Source organism: Ptiloglossa arizonensis, chromosome 12 (assembly GCF_051014685.1).
Source record: "Ptiloglossa arizonensis isolate GNS036 chromosome 12, iyPtiAriz1_principal, whole genome shotgun sequence".
In the NCBI taxonomy this organism is placed as follows: domain Eukaryota; kingdom Metazoa; phylum Arthropoda; class Insecta; order Hymenoptera; family Colletidae; genus Ptiloglossa; species Ptiloglossa arizonensis.
In genome coordinates, this window is record NC_135059.1 from 12703419 (window position 1) to 12721410 (window position 17992).

Here is a 17992-nt window from a genome sequence, read left to right on the forward strand (position 1 = left end):
GACAGCTAAAGGAATTTCTTTCAAACGAAACATTCGAGAGATACAAACGTGCGTTACTGTAGACTTTTAAAAGTGCTATCTTAATTTTTTTTTCACGTGTTATATTTACCCCGCTTTAACGTTTGTACAAAATACACAAGACGTTTACGTAACCGTAAAGTTCGTTTTGATATCGATCGAAAGATCGTAGACATCGTAATAGAAGAGCAATTAACGATTATATTAAATTCACTTCGAATTTTGCTATGAATTTCCAATTTCATAAATAATAAAATTCTTTTCGATACACCGCATTGTAAACGAGCTTTTCCAACGATAGTCACTTTAACCAGTATTTTATCGAGAGCTATTTTCAAATGTTCACTCTTCCAAAAATCTCGCAACTTGGAACAAATTCTACTGTCCATCCTCAAGAAGAAGGCTAACGATTGTTCCGTTGCCACTCTATTGGCTCCCCTACTATCACGCCCATTGCCGCTATTGGCCGAGACCGTGACGTGGATCGACAGCGACCAATAGTCGCAATGCGCGCAGTGGTAGGAGAGTTAGTAGAGTGGGGGTGGAAAGACTTCGTTAGCCTTCTTCTCACGAGCAGACAATACTTTCTTGAAATGTAAAATTACAATTTATTTTCTATCCTCTTTCTCCCGGGAACCGTTATCTTCAACAAAGTCCAACTCACTTTCTTCAATTCCCGCTAGATTCCCGGCCCTATTCTACTTTCTTGATTCCATTCTGGTTTCTTGTTTGACTCGCTGCTCCGCATCGTTAACTTCTCCATTTTCTTCGGTAATGTACCCGCAACTTGGAAACATTCTACAGTTTATCCTGTCCACGTAACACCTAATGCTTCTACTTTAAATTCCCATCGTTCCATCACCCGTGCTCCTCTCCTCTCCAAAGTCTTCAACGAACTCGGTGTCTCGCGACTGCCAAGGTTTACCAGTTCCACCGATATTATACTGGTTGTGCAATTTGGTTTACACAGCAGTCGCAGCGCTACAAAAGCGTTATTGCACATCTCTGCTACCATCATCCGTACTTTAAACGCGCATCGTATTGCATACATTACTCGGTTGTAACATTATAAACGCTTTTCACACGAGTGCTCGCAACCCGTTAATAGCTACATTTACCCAACTTTGACCTAACACCGAGTGTTACAACTTTCCAGCGACCCTACCTTTCCGAATACACTCGGCAAATTGTTCTCAATTACGCCAAACCCCCTTTTCCTATTAGATTGTCGATCACCGTACTCACCTGGGAGTCTCGATTTTGATCCAATTGAACACTTGGATCAGTGTTTTCCAACCGTTTTGAATCAACGACAGACTGTGAATTTAATAAGACTCCGACAACACGCGATTCGATTTTACAACTCGTCAATCATTCTGAGTTAATTTTTTTTTTTGAATACATTATTTATGGACGAGTAGAATAAGTTTATTTCGAATACGATTTTTCTATTATTAAAGGTGTTCCCCGAGAATCCGTTCCTGGTACTCTTTTGTTCAATATTTACGTAAACACGTGTCAATATACAAAGTGTCCCGTAGCATATGCGACCCACTTCAGGAGTAGATTCTACACACGAAAACAATAAGAAAGAGTTCGTGCAAACATACGTCCTATTCGACCTTGTTTTCGAGTTATGGAGAGTTTCTTTATCGACACTTTTAACCTTTCCATTTGTCCAGGAATTGTTCAAAATGTATAGAAACCCTTTACTATTCTTTCGTGTAACATTTCAATGCTATTGATACACACTGACAACGTTATTGATAACCACAATAGATTTCAGATAGTGCTATAGATAATAATCCATTGAATTTAAACTGACAAGCCAGACAATAGAACCTCCATGAGCTATCCATTTATTTGCAAATCTTTCATTGAAATTCTATTCATGGTTTCGTTTATAGCATTGTTCACTCGTTAATATCTTTCGAAATAATTATACAAACACACAACTCGTCATAGCTCGAAAACACAGTCGAATAGGACGCATGTTTACATGAACTTTTTTCATTGTTTTCATACGTAGAATCTATTCCGGAAGTGGATTCCACATGTTACGGTACACACACCCTGTGTGTACACTCACGATACGCGACCAATTAAGATTTATTATTCGCGTTGTTAAATCTGATAAACACGAGATTGAAAACGACATTGATACGTTTTCGTATTTGTGCAACTTGCATAATTTGCATCCGAAACCCTTCGAATCCTTCGTGTTGTTTGTTGGAATCTCTTGCCCTCCTTTGTAACTTATCTTTTGTTATCTCGCTTGGTTCGACTCTCTTATCAGGGCTCTGCCTAGATATTGTGGCGCCTGGAGCGAGAATAGAAACCAAGTCCTTCGTCTATTTGCTTTGCGATAGATATATACAAAGTGTCCTAGTTTTTTCAGCAAAACTTTGCGACAAACTTTGTAGGACGTGCCGATACATTATACGAGGAAAATTAAGAAAAATGTGTTTCGTCGATCCATTTTAAATTTTTACTTTCCGAATTTCTTTTATTTTTGTTTTAAATATAGATTAACGTCGCATCAACTCGTTGGCCATGAACAATAGAAGGATTATTATATTATTGGATCAACGAATTTAGGCAGGTTTAATTTATATTTATCATGGAATACTTCATACTTCGGACAGGTTAAGATAAAGTATTTTCCTTGTTTAATTATTTTCACGCGATTTACGGTCTCCGTTTTTCATCTCTATTCTTGTTCATCGTAAATAAAATTCGTGTTTTCGTTATTCTTACCGTTCTCGTAAATTAGTTCTCCAACGTTCTGGCTAACTGAATAGACGACAGAGATGGATTCTCTACCTCTGCTGCTTTGTTCGCAATGTATCTGTTTAATTTAGTCGAACATCGAATGCAGTCTACAAAATGGTAATTAACCATTTCTTTGGATACAGATCCAATTTATCCGATCACCGCGTATTATCTAAACGTAATCATTTATCCAACCGATTCAAATTCAATGCACGAATACTTTGCAAGGAGAAAGTGCAAAATTGCAAATAATAGTTTCTTCTTGTCCATCGAACAATCTCCTACTTGTCCAGCCTCGTTCGAAAACCGTGTCTACGTAGTCCTTTTTTTCTATGGATTTGTCGTATCTGATCGCTGCGGTCGATGCATTTTTCACGTGGATTTGAATTTCTTTATTGTCGTAATTTCTCTTCGTTCTTGGTGACAAAAAGTCGTCTGAAACGTGGCTCGTCTTCTAGCAATTTATCGTCTTCCATAATCCTATCCTTTGGGTATTGAAATTGTATCGCATTCCGAATATATATATATCGAATTTCAATTCCATCTCTATCGATCGGTCGCTGGAAATACGTAAGCATATTTAGGGATAATTCCACTCTTTGAATATAATTGATTGCCTGAATAGAGAAATCGTCGTACACCTGCTGCATTTTCTACACTGCAATCGTATCTGTAGCCTCGACAATAAGAAAAATACTTGTTCTTGGTTATTATACAGTGACAGACATATTTTGTCTCGTTATTTCGGGTTCTGGCTTAGGAGTTAAATCGATGGTATTAACCACCCACGAAAAGAAGGCACAGCGTGTTTACATCCTCCCTCTTCCCATAATAATGTAAAGGTTATGCTCGTTTTGATATCGGTGTGACTTGTTTTTGTGAAAATTGTGATTATGTAGAATTTATTTAGATAAAGAGATGAGTTTAAGCAGAGTTATATTATTTTTAACAAATACAAATTAGTTCTTTTTACTATAAATAATATTCAAAATATTAACGATTATTACAAATATAAAATTAAACTCACTTTTTCGTTACGAGAAAGTTATCGAATCGGTAATAGTATTTAAATAGGAACGAAGTCATTCTGTTTCTTAATAGCTAACATTTGATTAGAAGGCTACACCAATGACGTAGTATTCTCTCTCGTGCGAGCGTACGAGCGACAGTAGACTACTGGAGGAGGGAGGATGTAAACACGCTGTGCCTTCTTTTCGTGGGCGAATTATACATCTTGGATAGACAGTATACAATGTTTAGAGGGGGTTAAGAACAATCCCTTGGGGGAACAGATGCAAACTGAGAATCTGACAGTTTCATCCGATCAGATTAAGACAGATTTCAATCAGTAATGCGACAATTTCGTGTGATTAGGGTAAGACGAAGGGCAAATCCATGGGTGGAACGGAAACTGGCGGTTGGGGAATCGAATTTTGTTCCCAAAGTGTTTGCAATATTGGTACTCTGTCTGGTTACCTTATTCGAACCGCCACCTAAATTGGACCACGTTGAAAATAGTCGAAATTAATACAATAACGTAATTTATTGCGCGCGTTATGAACATTGATACGATATAATACGGTACAGGGTCGACTTTCGTGCTCGAATGTGCAACAGTTGATTGGCTACGCAGTGAAATGTAATTTCAGGAAGATAATATACAGATGGTACTTTAATATTGATATATTTGCGTCTCGAGTAACAAGTCGATTTCGTTTCGATACCGTAGTTCGAACGATTCTTTTTGTACGTGATTATCGAGAATGAGCTTGTTGTTAAGTTTGGACAAATTATACTCTAAATTCATAAGAGTAATTTGTTTAAAATAATAAATCTTGTAAACGTATACAAGATGCCTACCTAACTTAACTGTTTTAAATAATAACATTTCGCTATTATTTAGACTATTTTGACGCAATCCGAAAAAACGATCAATTTTTATAATGTAAATATTACATTATATTTCTAAATTTTACAATTTTCACATTTATAAATTTTGCAGTACATCTGTTCCAAAATTGATACTATACGAAATATTTAGAATAGAACGACCATCCTGTAGAATACTTTTAGTATTCTTTATGAAATAGTAAACACTTCTACATTTCTCTATGGAATATTAAACAATTCTACATTTCTCTATGAAATGGTAAACTTTTCTACATAGTGAACATTTCAACATTTCTCTATGGAATAGCAAACATTTCTACATAGTGAACATTTCAACATTTCTCTACGGTATAACAAACATTTCCCCATTTCCCTGTGGAGTAGTAAACATTTCTACACGGTAAAAATCTCCACGCAGTAAACATATCTACATTTCCCTATAGAATAATAAACATGGCTACATTTCTCTACGAAATAGTGAACATTTCTCTACGGAGTAGCAAACATTTCTACATTTCTCTATAAAATAGTAAACATTTCTACATTTCTCTACGGAGTAGCAAACATTTCTACATTTCTCTATAAAATAGTAAACATTTCTACATTTCCCTATAGAATGATAAACATTTCCACACTTCTTTACGAAATAGTAAACATTTCTACATTTCTCTATAAAATAGTAAACATTTCTACATTTCCCTATAGAATGATAAACATTTCCACACTTCTTTACGAAATAGTAAACATTTCTACATTTCTCTATAAAATAGTAAACATTTCTACACGGTAGAAATTTCTACATTTCCCTATAGAACGATAAACATTTCTACGTTGATTTGTGTAACGGTAAACTTTATGGAATATTTCGCGTTAAATGGTAACCGAATCCGATCGATTCTTTTGGCGACTTTGCGTTTCGCTGTGAATGATAAATTCCTACGTAGTGGAACGATGTCCGTCTCTGTTCGGGACACCCCGTATGTACCGCCACGCTATGCGGCCAGATACCGATTAGCAGGCATCGAACCGTCAGGTCCTATTGTACGAAAAGCCGATTAATAGGGCTCCGTACTGCAATGCGTTAATTACGACATCGACATTAGAGAAGCCGATTCACCATTGCCGATATCGTACAGAGGCTTACATTCCCCGATAAAGCTACGAAGGTCGTCCCCAATACTGCAAAGATATCTCGATAGAATTCGATTCTCCTCTACGTCTGTTTCCGTTACATCGATGGTTTCGCCATCCGTTTTAACTTAATCAGGCGGGATTGTCTCATCGCCGATTCAAATCTATCTTAACCTAATCGGATGAAACACCGTCGGGTTCTAAGTTTGCATCTGCTACCCCGGGGATTACTTGTAACCGGGTCTAAAGCGCGCGTCGAGTTCCGAGTCTGAGATAACGAGACACGAGATGTACTATAAGTAATTGCCAAGAAGGGAGAAGGAAGATGGATTTTGCACACGTTTTATCACTGTACCGCGACCGGTCTATGGAAGGAACTGCACTCGTGAAAAGGCTGATCTTAATAGACGATAAGAAATAGCGTTATTATTTTCTCGTTGCGATTATTTCGAATTTAAGGAAATCGTACATCGAAGAGTTCACTCGAAAACGACCAGAGATGAGATCAAATTTTTTTGACGAAAATTGTATAATTTTTCACACGTCGGAACAGAAATTTTTGGACAATATTTACAAATAATCGGTTGCTCGTATTTATCGAGGGAGATGCATCGACTGATTCGTATATTAATGGGAGAAATGTTTTTTTTTACGTAACGTTGCCAATCATACGACATTCGAACGAAATTTGTGTTGGCTCACGATCATTTTCGGGGGTCGAAATTTGTTTCGAGGTCAAAGATGAGTTCAATTCGAACGAGTACCCAGTTGAAACAAGATACGTATTTATTATTATATATACACGTCTGTAAGTTCTTCATTCGCAGTCGTTTCTTTAAAGATGTACAGTAATTCCCGCTTTCAAGCGACCATTTCTATATCGGATTCAAGCACCAGATTCGTCCCCTCCCCATTGGACCGTGAGAGGAAGTAACTGTTTATGTTTATGTGTCGCGAATGACCCTTGAATAGAGATGGGGATTAAGTTCAATATACAGGTTAAGACATCTAACGTGTTTGCACCGATTGGCTCGTGTATCAGGAATCGTTGGATCGATACGAAAATCGTTAGTATTGTCTTTCACTCGTATGCGATACATCGACAGGATTAAGAATGAAAAATCTCCTTATTGGTATTAAGCACGAAGCGAGCCTTCTTTGAGAACAATTGAAAATTTATTCCAGATATATTTACGTAATACAATATGCATAGTGCAACACATAGTTTGTACACACTTGTTCGATTGCATTTCCATATTTGTTTTTATACTATACGTATTTTGCGCGATTGAATATCGAGTAAAGTATTTTCTTCTTCAATTTTTATGTCCATAAAGGACTACGTATGCGTTTGTTTAATTTTAATTAACTCCCTACATGTGGACATTAAGGAAACATAACCTATCGGATAAAACTAAAGTCTGCGATTAAAATAAGGTCGTGGTCGCTGTTGACCGTGTAGTTGATGCGACCTTATAGATAAAATAATTTAAAAAAAGAAAAGGATAACGCGCGATCGTGCTTAACCGTAATAATTGCTACGGTTCATTTGTACGTGTAGGTTAGGAACAAAATGGAATATTCGCGTGGGCTGGTGTGCAACGTAAATTATATGACAAAAGGTGCACTGTATGATCGTGCCGTTCCGCAATAAATGCGAAATGACAGGGTGAACACTGACCAACGTGCAGTAAATTGTTTTCCACTGTGACAATAATCAAGCACACCTTCTCGCGATAAATACGTCAACCTTTTGACGAGTAGATCTCGACCAACCTGCGGAGTATCATGTCCAATACCAGGTGCTATTTTTTTATTTAACTAACAATTTATACGAAATAAAAATTATTCGAATATTCACTAAATGTTCTAACTTAAATCTCATTGTCGACCAGAATTTTGATTCTCGAAAAATATTAAATAAGTAATTTCTTTCATTTTTCTGCATATCGGAATTATTATCCGGACGATAAATTCAACCTTCGAGAAACATTCGACTATTTTCGTAAACAATACCTTCGTTTATGCTCGATCGTGTAAAAAGTCGAAGATTCGTGTACTGCCTGGAGTCTAATTTTACCCAAAGTCACTGAATTAAATCACTGGACAAAATGATGAGTGATCTTCGAGTTTAAACAAAATTTTGTACCAATGCTTGTACAAATATAAATGTTTTTACGTAATTGAACAAAAATGACGCGGTATAGATCCACGAAAGTCTCCTCGCCACGATGCTCCAGGCAGGAGAAAGACGAAAACAATTTTGCATATCGTAAAAAATTAACGAAGCAATTACTTATTTAATATTTTCCGAGGCGCGGTACTCGGTGGTAGCGGTCGATTATTTTCATCGCATCGCGAATGAATTCTGACCCATTCTCTGTCGGCCGCGGGCGAGAGCGATCCTAATCGAGCGTGGTTCGAGATAAAAATCGCTACCCACCCCGCTTTCAAGTGAATTGACGGTCCCGATAGTGTCACTTGAAAGCGGGAATTACTGTAACGAGCACGCCCTAGGGACCAGAGACAAGCATATAGGACTGGCCACGATAATGTCCGAGACACAGAACATCCTAGGCGACCTGTAGAGTTCGATAACGCCGTATTAACCGGCCTTGTGAAGGCAGAGCTGCAATTAATAGAGGATCAGGAAGCCGCCAGGCCTCAATAGACATCTAGTTCGGTTACGCCTCGTTCAAAGGAAGTCGGTGAAGTGCCCAAGTGGGCCAAACACGCGCGAATCACCACCATAAACGTATTGCAACGCGTTCAACGGGGGGACACTGCTAAGAGACGTCGAAGAATAATAGGTACATTTTCCGAATTTTTTTTCGCAGGTACTTACCAAACGAAAAATGTAGTCCTTTTCGGAGGATACGAATATAAGTCTCAGCTTCGTTTTGCAATTTTGCGAATGAAAAATTATACAAAATGGCGAAGTTATTAGCGATTTACAGAACACCTTCTGGGGAAACATTTTATCCGATATGTAGTGTACGATTTTTCGAAAATTTTAATCATTCTAGAAATGGTCGATGTTTGAAGAGAAAGCGATTATTTTTTATCCAAAAGAAACAACTTTAAACGTTCAGAAAAAATTAAACAGTTAATATATTTAAAAAATCTTACGCAATATTGTAGAATACTCTATGTAGAATATCTGTATAAAATTTGAAAAAAATCGGATGATCGGAAAAAGAAGTTTATTTGTTGTTGCAACTTCGCTGAACGTTCGAATTTCGAAATATCTTTTCGACATAATATTTTACACACTTCGAACTTTAGGAAAATAAAAAGAAATTCGATTTTTCGACATCAGTTTCGATATCGGAAAGTCGATGCTATCGTCGTTATTAAAGCTCGATCGCGCAGTGCGAGATCGCGAAAGTCGATTAGTCCCATGTAAGTTGGTGATTAAGAACGAGTTTCAAGTTTTCCGATGAAACACGGTCAACTTGCAATCGTTGATCGCCCATGATGAAGATAAATGGATGATCGGCGCTGTGATTAGTACCTCGAACCGAACGAAATTGGAACACTTTTGTCGTTCGTGCCCCTCGTTACGATAATTTCGATAATTCTATTCAAATGGTCTCCGTCACCATTTGTACCATCGCGTGGACTAGATTAGGTATTGTAGACATATACCGTATCGTAGATGCATGGACTACGCAATTGAACAGTGTTTTGGAATATCGATTCGAGTATTATATTTATAGCTACGTGTTGAGTTTAAAATTATTCGAGGGATGAAACTATAATACATTTTCCAGAGAGTTATTTATTTACGTGATAACTTTGAAATGTTCCACGAATTTTGGTTTATCTTTCAAAAATTATCAAACATTATTTCTCGTTTATTTACGCGCTCATAAATTAATTTAAGGTTGTGTCCTCGGTCGTTCTCGAGACAGATGTGCAGCACCGCTCTTAGCATCGGGCAAATGGGAGCTTTGCACTTAAGGAGCCCCTTACTTGTTGGTAACTTAACGTTAAATTCAAATTTTGTAACAAAATTAACGAACGTAATTGTAACAGTTGCGGTAACCAATTTTGTTTAATCTGCTTTTAGAACGACATTATTATTCTAGTAAATTTAAGTGAAAAACTATAAATTGTACGTACTTTCCTGAAAAATATATTTTTTTTAAATATATTGTGCATTGCACAATTTCTGACGCGTGAAAACTTTTCGATTATATTGGAATGAGAACAGTGGGAGCCGGAATCTCTAAAGACGGCACTGTAACTACGAACAATCCCCTCTTCGCACTTAAGTGAATGGCCCCCGAACGAATACGACCCGCCGTAACTTCAAACGTAATATTCTCGGGAGTGTACAGTAGATACTCCTCGATTATGGTTCAATTGTTTACTCAACGAACGACAATATCTCCCGGCAAGAGTTTGAATAAAACATCGCAGAATATTCGTCTTTATCGTGTCAAAACCACGAACGTGCCAACCATATTCTGGAGACTCGTGGTTGAATGGAAAATGTAATCGGATAATAAAAATGTATATAGTCCAGCTTGGAGTATAATCACCTTTGTTGTACAATGAGTATATTGAACGACGTGGTATAAAGTTAAGAACGAAAAGGATATTCAACGTGTACCTTTATCAAGAGAATGAAAATTTTCACGAAAGCTCTGTACGATGGTAGATTATTTTTTAATCGCTTTCGGCTCGAATCGCTTTTGCAAAATACTATCCCGTTAATGTAGATAATTTCGACTAATAATTTCAATGGTAGTTACATAGACGATCGTCGCAGCTGGATAAGAAAATCGCTATTGCGAGGGGATACTTTTCGAGGAACGTGCCGAACGAAGGACAATCGTTGTCGCAACTCCAAATGCATTCTTTTCGTCCACTTACAGTACATACTCTCCCATTATGATTCAATCGTTTGCTTAACCCTCGTCGTGGTCTTTGTGGACACAAGGGAACTTTTCTATTGCTCGATTATACATTTAGTACTTTTCTTAGGAACGAAGAAGAGTGAGATAGAATAATGCAAACTACCTTTGAAATATTTGTGACAATACGACAATAACTCCCAGGAAGAATTTAAACGAAAAGTCACAGAATACAATGTCAAACGTTACCGATTATTTTAACTTCTTTTTGGAATGTGGAAACAAGTTTTCAACGTTCAACGTTCAATGTTCAACGTTTAACGACAACGTTCAACCTTCAACGTTCAACGTTTAACGATAATATTTAACGTTTCAATGTTCAACGACAACGTTCAACGTTCAACGTTTGTCGCACCTTGACAAGAGAACGTGACGTTCACGCGAATCACTATTGCGAGGGAATATTCTTCGATGATCACGCGGAACGAAGGACCATCGTCGACAATCAAATGTCAAAGTCGGAACCATCAGGCAGTCCTCTTTTTTTCCGCGTTCCAACGACCATATTTTCGAGGTCGACGCAATTTTCCAGGCTTTTTGCGATTCTCCGGCAATCTTCGTCGCCGTAAAAGCCCCGCGTATAATATTTTTCACGCTACCTTTTGTCGAGGGCTAATGCAACCAGTCTGGAATCCGCGCCACCGGAGCTGTTTAATCGCTGGAACGATTCTTGTCGCGCTTCCGGCGATCCCTTCGGGAATTTTAAATAGCCGCCGACGCACTTTGCAGGATCGAACGATACCCGTTCACTCTCCAATGAAATTTAAACAGCCCCTTCGGGCTGAACAGACTTTTCGAGATCGTAGCGTAATTAAAAATGTTTCAGCAACACGCTCGTACGATCTCTGCAACTCGAGCAAAGAAATTCGCAGCTCGTTCGTCGAAACGATGTTGATTCCCAATGGTTCTTATTTCGATTGAAATAAATTCTTCGAATCGAGGGATTTAATGTAGGAAAACGTGGATAATGCTCCTTTTTATTTCGATACTTGTACCATCGATATTTAGTAAACGTGGAAACATTTTTTATCGTTCCAAATATACCACTTACCTCGTTTCATTGAGCGATATTTACCAATGAATTGTTTCTGGTTCGTATCGTAGCATTCGTAATATAGAATTCAAGTTGGTATCGTATATTTATTAGTAGAAATTCATCGCGAGAATTCAATCCGGTCGGAGACCTCCTTTGAATAAACGTTTACATTCGACGAGTGGAAAATTCAATCGATCAAAATCGAAGAATTGGATTTAATTTTCAGTCAATTGAAACGAGCATGAACGAAACTATAGATCTTGCGCATCGAAAATTGTTTCTTCTTTTCAACGAGGTGCCCTGTCGTCGAAATTTAACGACTCGAACTTTTCCACGTGTAATTGATTTTCGTTTTAATTCGCAAAAATCACTTCGGTCTGGGAGGTGTTCGTCTACATAATTCTGCGAAACTTTGCAAACTTGCGAAGCAGCCGACAATAAGGAATAGATATTTTTTTCACTGTGGTAACTCAAGTCGAAGGGTGAAACCACCCTTGAAACTTCCACCCTTCGGTGTTATCTTGCAAACTGTTCGGAATACGAAGAAGTTTCCCAAACAAATTTTGCGTGGCATCTTGCGGAAAGTAACATGACGTACACATCGGAAAGAAAATTAATACCAAAGTCGGGAAATCACTTTTCTTGCTAGACCACGGATCCTGTACATACGTTTACGATGTACGCGAGTATGAAAAACACCTGCTAAACGAATGCAACGTACATGCGTATACGCGAAATGAAATATTAATATTATTATATTAATTCGTGAAACGTGTTCTTTATAAATTTTATATTACATTCCCCATATATCGGAATCTGCCATAAATGAATAAAATTCGCGTCTTTGTTCAACGCATACCCGCGTGTCACGTATTCTAATTGCGAACGCTGTTTCTCTTTGATACACTTTTGTAATTAATTTTCCACGATCTTGAATGGCCTTGCATTATCGCGATATAAATCAATGTACTTTTCCTTAACGCGCAATATTAAAATACAAATATAAAAACGGAGCATTTATTTGAAGAAATTGAGGTGATCCTTGTAGCTTTATTATTATTATTACTATTATTACCATTATTATTGCTTTATTCACTTTACTAGTTTATTCATAATTGACTACATTTAGAAAAAAATTCTTGTCCACTTTAGAACGAAGTGGTCTCTGTTGTGCAACTTTCGTTATACAAATATGAAAATAAGCTGCCGGTAGTTATTGGATCATCCTATGGAATAAAGTATCGTATTTCAAGGAAGTTTAACCCGGGCGCGGTGTAACGAGGTTGACATTTGCTTTGACGAATCTCCAACAATAATATTAAATAAGGTTAAACATCACGCCCTTCGTTTAGTCCCTTAATAAGCTTACACGGTACCGCGAGGGGTTTACCGGTATAACTTTCGTAGTCTTTGTAACCGCCTCTTGGAAACTTCATTAGGAAGATCTGCTTGTTAAGCGGATTTCCTGTAGGGTTGCCCTTTACAGAACTCTATGAAATCAAACGATTATTTTTAATTGCAATCTTCGTGATTTCGCTACGAAGGCCCCGGCAACGTTTCGGTACACGTTGCGGCTACTTTGGTGATTAATGTTTGATCTCGGTGCAGATTGGAACGGATCTAATCAACGTGCCATTGAAACAACAACATTGGCTATCGCGAAACTAAATCGGTACCAAAGAACGCGACGCTTTAGAAATTGCTGAATCAAATGTTCAAGATTTTATAGAACCGTCTTTGATCAAGTTTGACAATACACTTACGAATCGATTGTCGATGCAAAATAAGTCTGGTTACGCGTAACACAGATTTGAATCAAAATGTCTAGCCACATGGAACTCGATCGATATTTTTATTCGTATTTTATTCAATATTTGACACTCGATTGAAATCACCGATCCGGACTTAACTCCGAGCCAACTTAACCATTACAACTTGATTAATATCTTTATCCATAGTGTATTTAATATTTCACGTTCAATTAAGCAGAAGGTTCTTCCTACTTTGAATGCAGAATAATAAACGCGCCATGTTTAACGACGTACTTGAAGCGGGTACTCCCAAAATGTCGCATTTTAATTACCATTTAGACACGGCCGAGTGACATTAATGATGAAGTTGTGAATTTAGACACCGTCGATGGCACTCAATTATCGGTAAAATGAACGTTTTGTAAATTACAAATGACGATCAGATTATACGGGCTGTTTAAATCAATTACGAGCGGACTGGTGAATCCACAATTACGGCACATTGAATGTCAACGACTCACGGTGCTAGAGCGTGACGTATTCGGAAACAGAATCTCGTCGATAATTAAGCGTTCACTGACCAGTCGTTACTTCTTTCATACTTGTTATACTCACGGTACACGATCCACGGACTATTGTCTATAACTTCAGACCAGTTACCAATTATTCGTAACGTCGTAACATACTAGTCATCGTTTTGTATTATTTACTGCTCGTTATTCGTTAGAGATTAATTATCATCCATTGTTTATTAGTTGGTCACAATACTGTATTCCTTAGACGCGATTACTCCTAGTTTGTACCTAACCTTCCGTTCATTTGTTCCTTGTTTCAGGAGGAGTTCCGTCGATTTATCAATCAATTAGAGGTTCTAAAGGAAAAGAACGTCCTCCTTGGAAATCACCACTTGGTAAACAAACTTGCAGCGATGCAAGAAGCTGCGAATCGTGCCGAAACCAGAGTGTCCACGATCCAGGCGATCTCCTCGAGCATGAGACTGGACGATCTCAATGGATCCACAGCGATCGTTGAAACGGATGTCGGAGGATCCTATCAGGGCGACGTGGACCAAAAAGGTAGGCTAGCTATTCGCGTCGATATATTCAACTCCCCTGATTTCATCTCTAAACTTTCCAACGTACGAAGGAAACTCTTGAACTTACATTTTTTTAATTCTTTCGTCGTTGATTCTTCGTTGCGATCTAACTCTTATTTGTGTCCTTAAACATCGACTACTTGTTAACGTTCTTTCTCCGCCACTAGCCGATGTTTGTTGATTCCGCTTAAACCTGGTATCGATCCTTTTCCTCTTTAATTGTTCGTTCCACGCTTTTCGTTATTACATTATCCGCATACTATATTTGCATACGAAAGGAACAATTTAAACCCAAGTTTATATAATACTATCCCTCTCGCAAATGGATAACCGTAAAATAGGAACCAATGCTCGAACACTCGGACGAAACTGAGAAATTACTTGAACGGTAGATCGGGAATACAAAAACAAATTCGTACAAGCGTGTGCTCTATTTAAATTGACTTCCAAATTATAACCGTTACCGCGTTGCTGTAATTTCTAATCAGAGACTAAGTTGGTACAATTGATTCGAAATTTTACATATTATTATTTACTTTGCTTACACTATTGCTGGATCAACGATAGTAGGGTTTTTATCCTTCTGTATTATCCAATTCATTTCTGCTTTCTCTTCGAAACAATTTTTTAAAGGAGTTTGTTTTAAAGAAGATTCATTGTAAATTCGTTTACATCTTCGAAATATTATTCAGATCTATCTATACGTACGTATTAAAGTTCTCTACTGTGCGTTGCTAGAAAGTTGACTAGCGAAAAGAATGCGGGTGCGATTGGTCGTAGTGGATTAGCCACGCCTATAGGCACATGTGTTCTTAATCATAGATGTATAATAGATATAATAAATATATAATAGATATTAATCATAGTTGTACTTCGACCGAAATGGTTTTATATTCTATGTTTTGCTAGAAAAATAATAAACAGAACGGTACAGAGGGATACCTCGCTGATTCCACTTAACCTCTTTCGCTCTCCCCCACTATCGCTTCATCTCGACGCATTATATTCCTCCACTTTGTCAAACGACACGATTACTAGTAGATGAAACCATTTCGGTTAATAATACACTGAGATTATCTCCGACTATGGACAATTTTGACGCAAAACATATATTCGCGCGTCTGCCACGACCAATCGTACCTGCATTCCTTTCGCTGATCAACGTTCCAGAATGGGACGCGTCGAGACGAAGCGAACCAGTGCGAAGTAGGCGGTGCGGTAGTGGGAGAGCGAAAGGTGGGCGGAGTCAGCGAGGTACGCCCACCTACCTCTCCACCCTCCCACCGGTCATCTTTCCAACAACGCACGCTACTTCTACTCGAAGTTCCACGAGCTTCGAACTGTTTGGCTCGCTCCTCGATCGTCGCCGCGCGAAAAAGCCTCGCTCTCGCATCCCGTCCGCTTCAATTTCCCACGCACTCGCACGCGATACACTCGAGACGAATCTCGTGAATCGTGGACACGTTCGCGCGTCTGCTCCAGGTGGCGACGAGCCCAAAGACGAGAGGATATGTCAAGCCTGCGTCGAGAAGAACTCGAAGGCGAGCGAGACCACGGTCCCACCGGAGACAAGGAAGACAACGAGGACCAACGACGTTGCCGTCTCCACTTCCGGTAGACCGAACGCCGAGGACATCGGGCTCGAGACGAAGCAAGAGGACAAGGAGATCGAGGCGAGGGACAGGAGCAAGAGCAAATCGGGTCACGCCAGGACACACGCCATTGTCATCAACCTGGACGATAAGAGCAGGTTCTCCGAGGAGGTCACTGTGTAAAAACGAGCACGAACCGTGCTCTCTAAGTCTGACTCGCTCGTTTCCCGACGAGGTCACGGGGACCGAGCCGGTGTTCGTCAATGAACACGTTCAATCGTTTTCTAAAGCGGGCAGTAGCCCGCGATGTGCGAGAATCGAACCGTTACCCTCGAAACAATGTACATTTGTAATTGGTAAATTTGTTCAGCGGCACTTAAACGAATAACGTACACGGTGAACACTCTTGAAAGCGTCGTTCGAGTCTCCGATGATTACCACCGACAACGGTGATCGCGTTTCGCGGACGCGCACAAGTTTTTAACGAAACCCGTTTTCCAAGAAGGGGCGTGGTCATGGGGTCGGGGTGGGGGGAGATATAGAAGAAACCAAGACGATACTTTTTAAGGAGACTCGTATAAGAGATATGTTTCCTCGAACACGATTTCGCTTTTTCACCGTTCGATGCACGCGAGGAACGGTAGCTCTCAGTTTTGGCACGAATCGCGCTTCTTTGGATACACGAATTTCGGTCTGGAACATTTTTTAGTCTTTCAAACGCTCGACCGGTGGAAAGTACCAGGAGAACTCCCTGGTTTCCCTACTCGAGCTTCGTTTTCCGAATGGAACGAGAGAACGAAAGTTGCCCGGAACGCGTGGAACGAAAAAAGGTGGATTCGTATCACCGCTCTGGTCGGTGAATGTTTACCTTTTATCGAACGAAGTATTGTAACTCGCGAGGCCCGGCGGAGTGCGTGGTGCACTCTCTTTTCAAAAATTTCGACCGTCGATCTTGTCCCGGATAGAAGGGTTTCGATGTTTCTTCGTTGCTCGACTCGATTCCTTTCAACTTGTTTCTTTTAGCGAAATTTCCGAGTTTCGAACCCTTCGAACGAATTCGACGAAACTCGATCGTTCGTTTTATTCGAAATTCTTTACCGTTTCGCGATATTCCGTAAGCTCTGGTCGGAATGAAAATCGGACGATTTCTCGATGTAACATTTCTTCGTTCAATACTTTGTTCTCGAGAGAAAGAACTATGAAAATCAATGCACGCGCACGGTTCATGGATCAATGGATCGCTCAATAACGAACAAACTTCGAAGACAATTATTTCGAAATGGAAACCTCGTATGAAAAAGGTGTATTCCATGGTTTTTGAGCGAGGAACGAGTATCAACGCGCGATAGAACATTTAAAAGTAAACCTGCATCGAGATATTTCCAATTTCAAAGAATCCGTCGGAAACCCCGTTAATTATTTGTTTAAAATTCAAAAAGAAGCAGAGAAATAACGGTTTCTCGATTTCGATGACGAAGCACGCAAAAAGTAACATTTAACGGGGTTTCGATCCTTTACTCTTCGATAAACGATGTTAATTGCCACGAAGCTCGATAGGTTGGAAATGCATTGTTGCAAGAAGAAACGTAAAATGGGATTTATAGGGACCAGATTGCGATCCGGTTGATAGATTAGGTGGCTCGAAGTATATGGACTGAAAACAGACTTTGCGGGGGAAAATAGAGTAGAAATTGATAGTAATAGAAGTTTCAAACGTGTGATCTATGACGACGTGTGTTTCGAAGTGTGATGATCGATTAACCGAACATTATCGATCCGTACCG

At 39.0% G+C, this 17992-nt stretch overlaps 1 protein-coding gene across 1 annotated transcript in view; it reads left to right on the forward strand.

The window, feature by feature from the left end:
• The window catches only part of LOC143153538 (metabotropic glycine receptor), a 203546-nt gene extending 186906 nt beyond the window's left edge, over positions 1 to 16640 (forward strand). Inside the window, exons 12-13 of the mRNA XM_076324882.1 lie at positions 14356 to 14596; positions 16099 to 16640. Coding sequence (XP_076180997.1) covers positions 14356 to 14596; positions 16099 to 16391 — 534 coding nt within the window. The 3' untranslated portion in view covers positions 16392 to 16640. The remainder of the gene's footprint in view (positions 1 to 14355; positions 14597 to 16098) is intronic.
• Positions 16641 to 17992: the final 1352 nt, after the last annotated feature.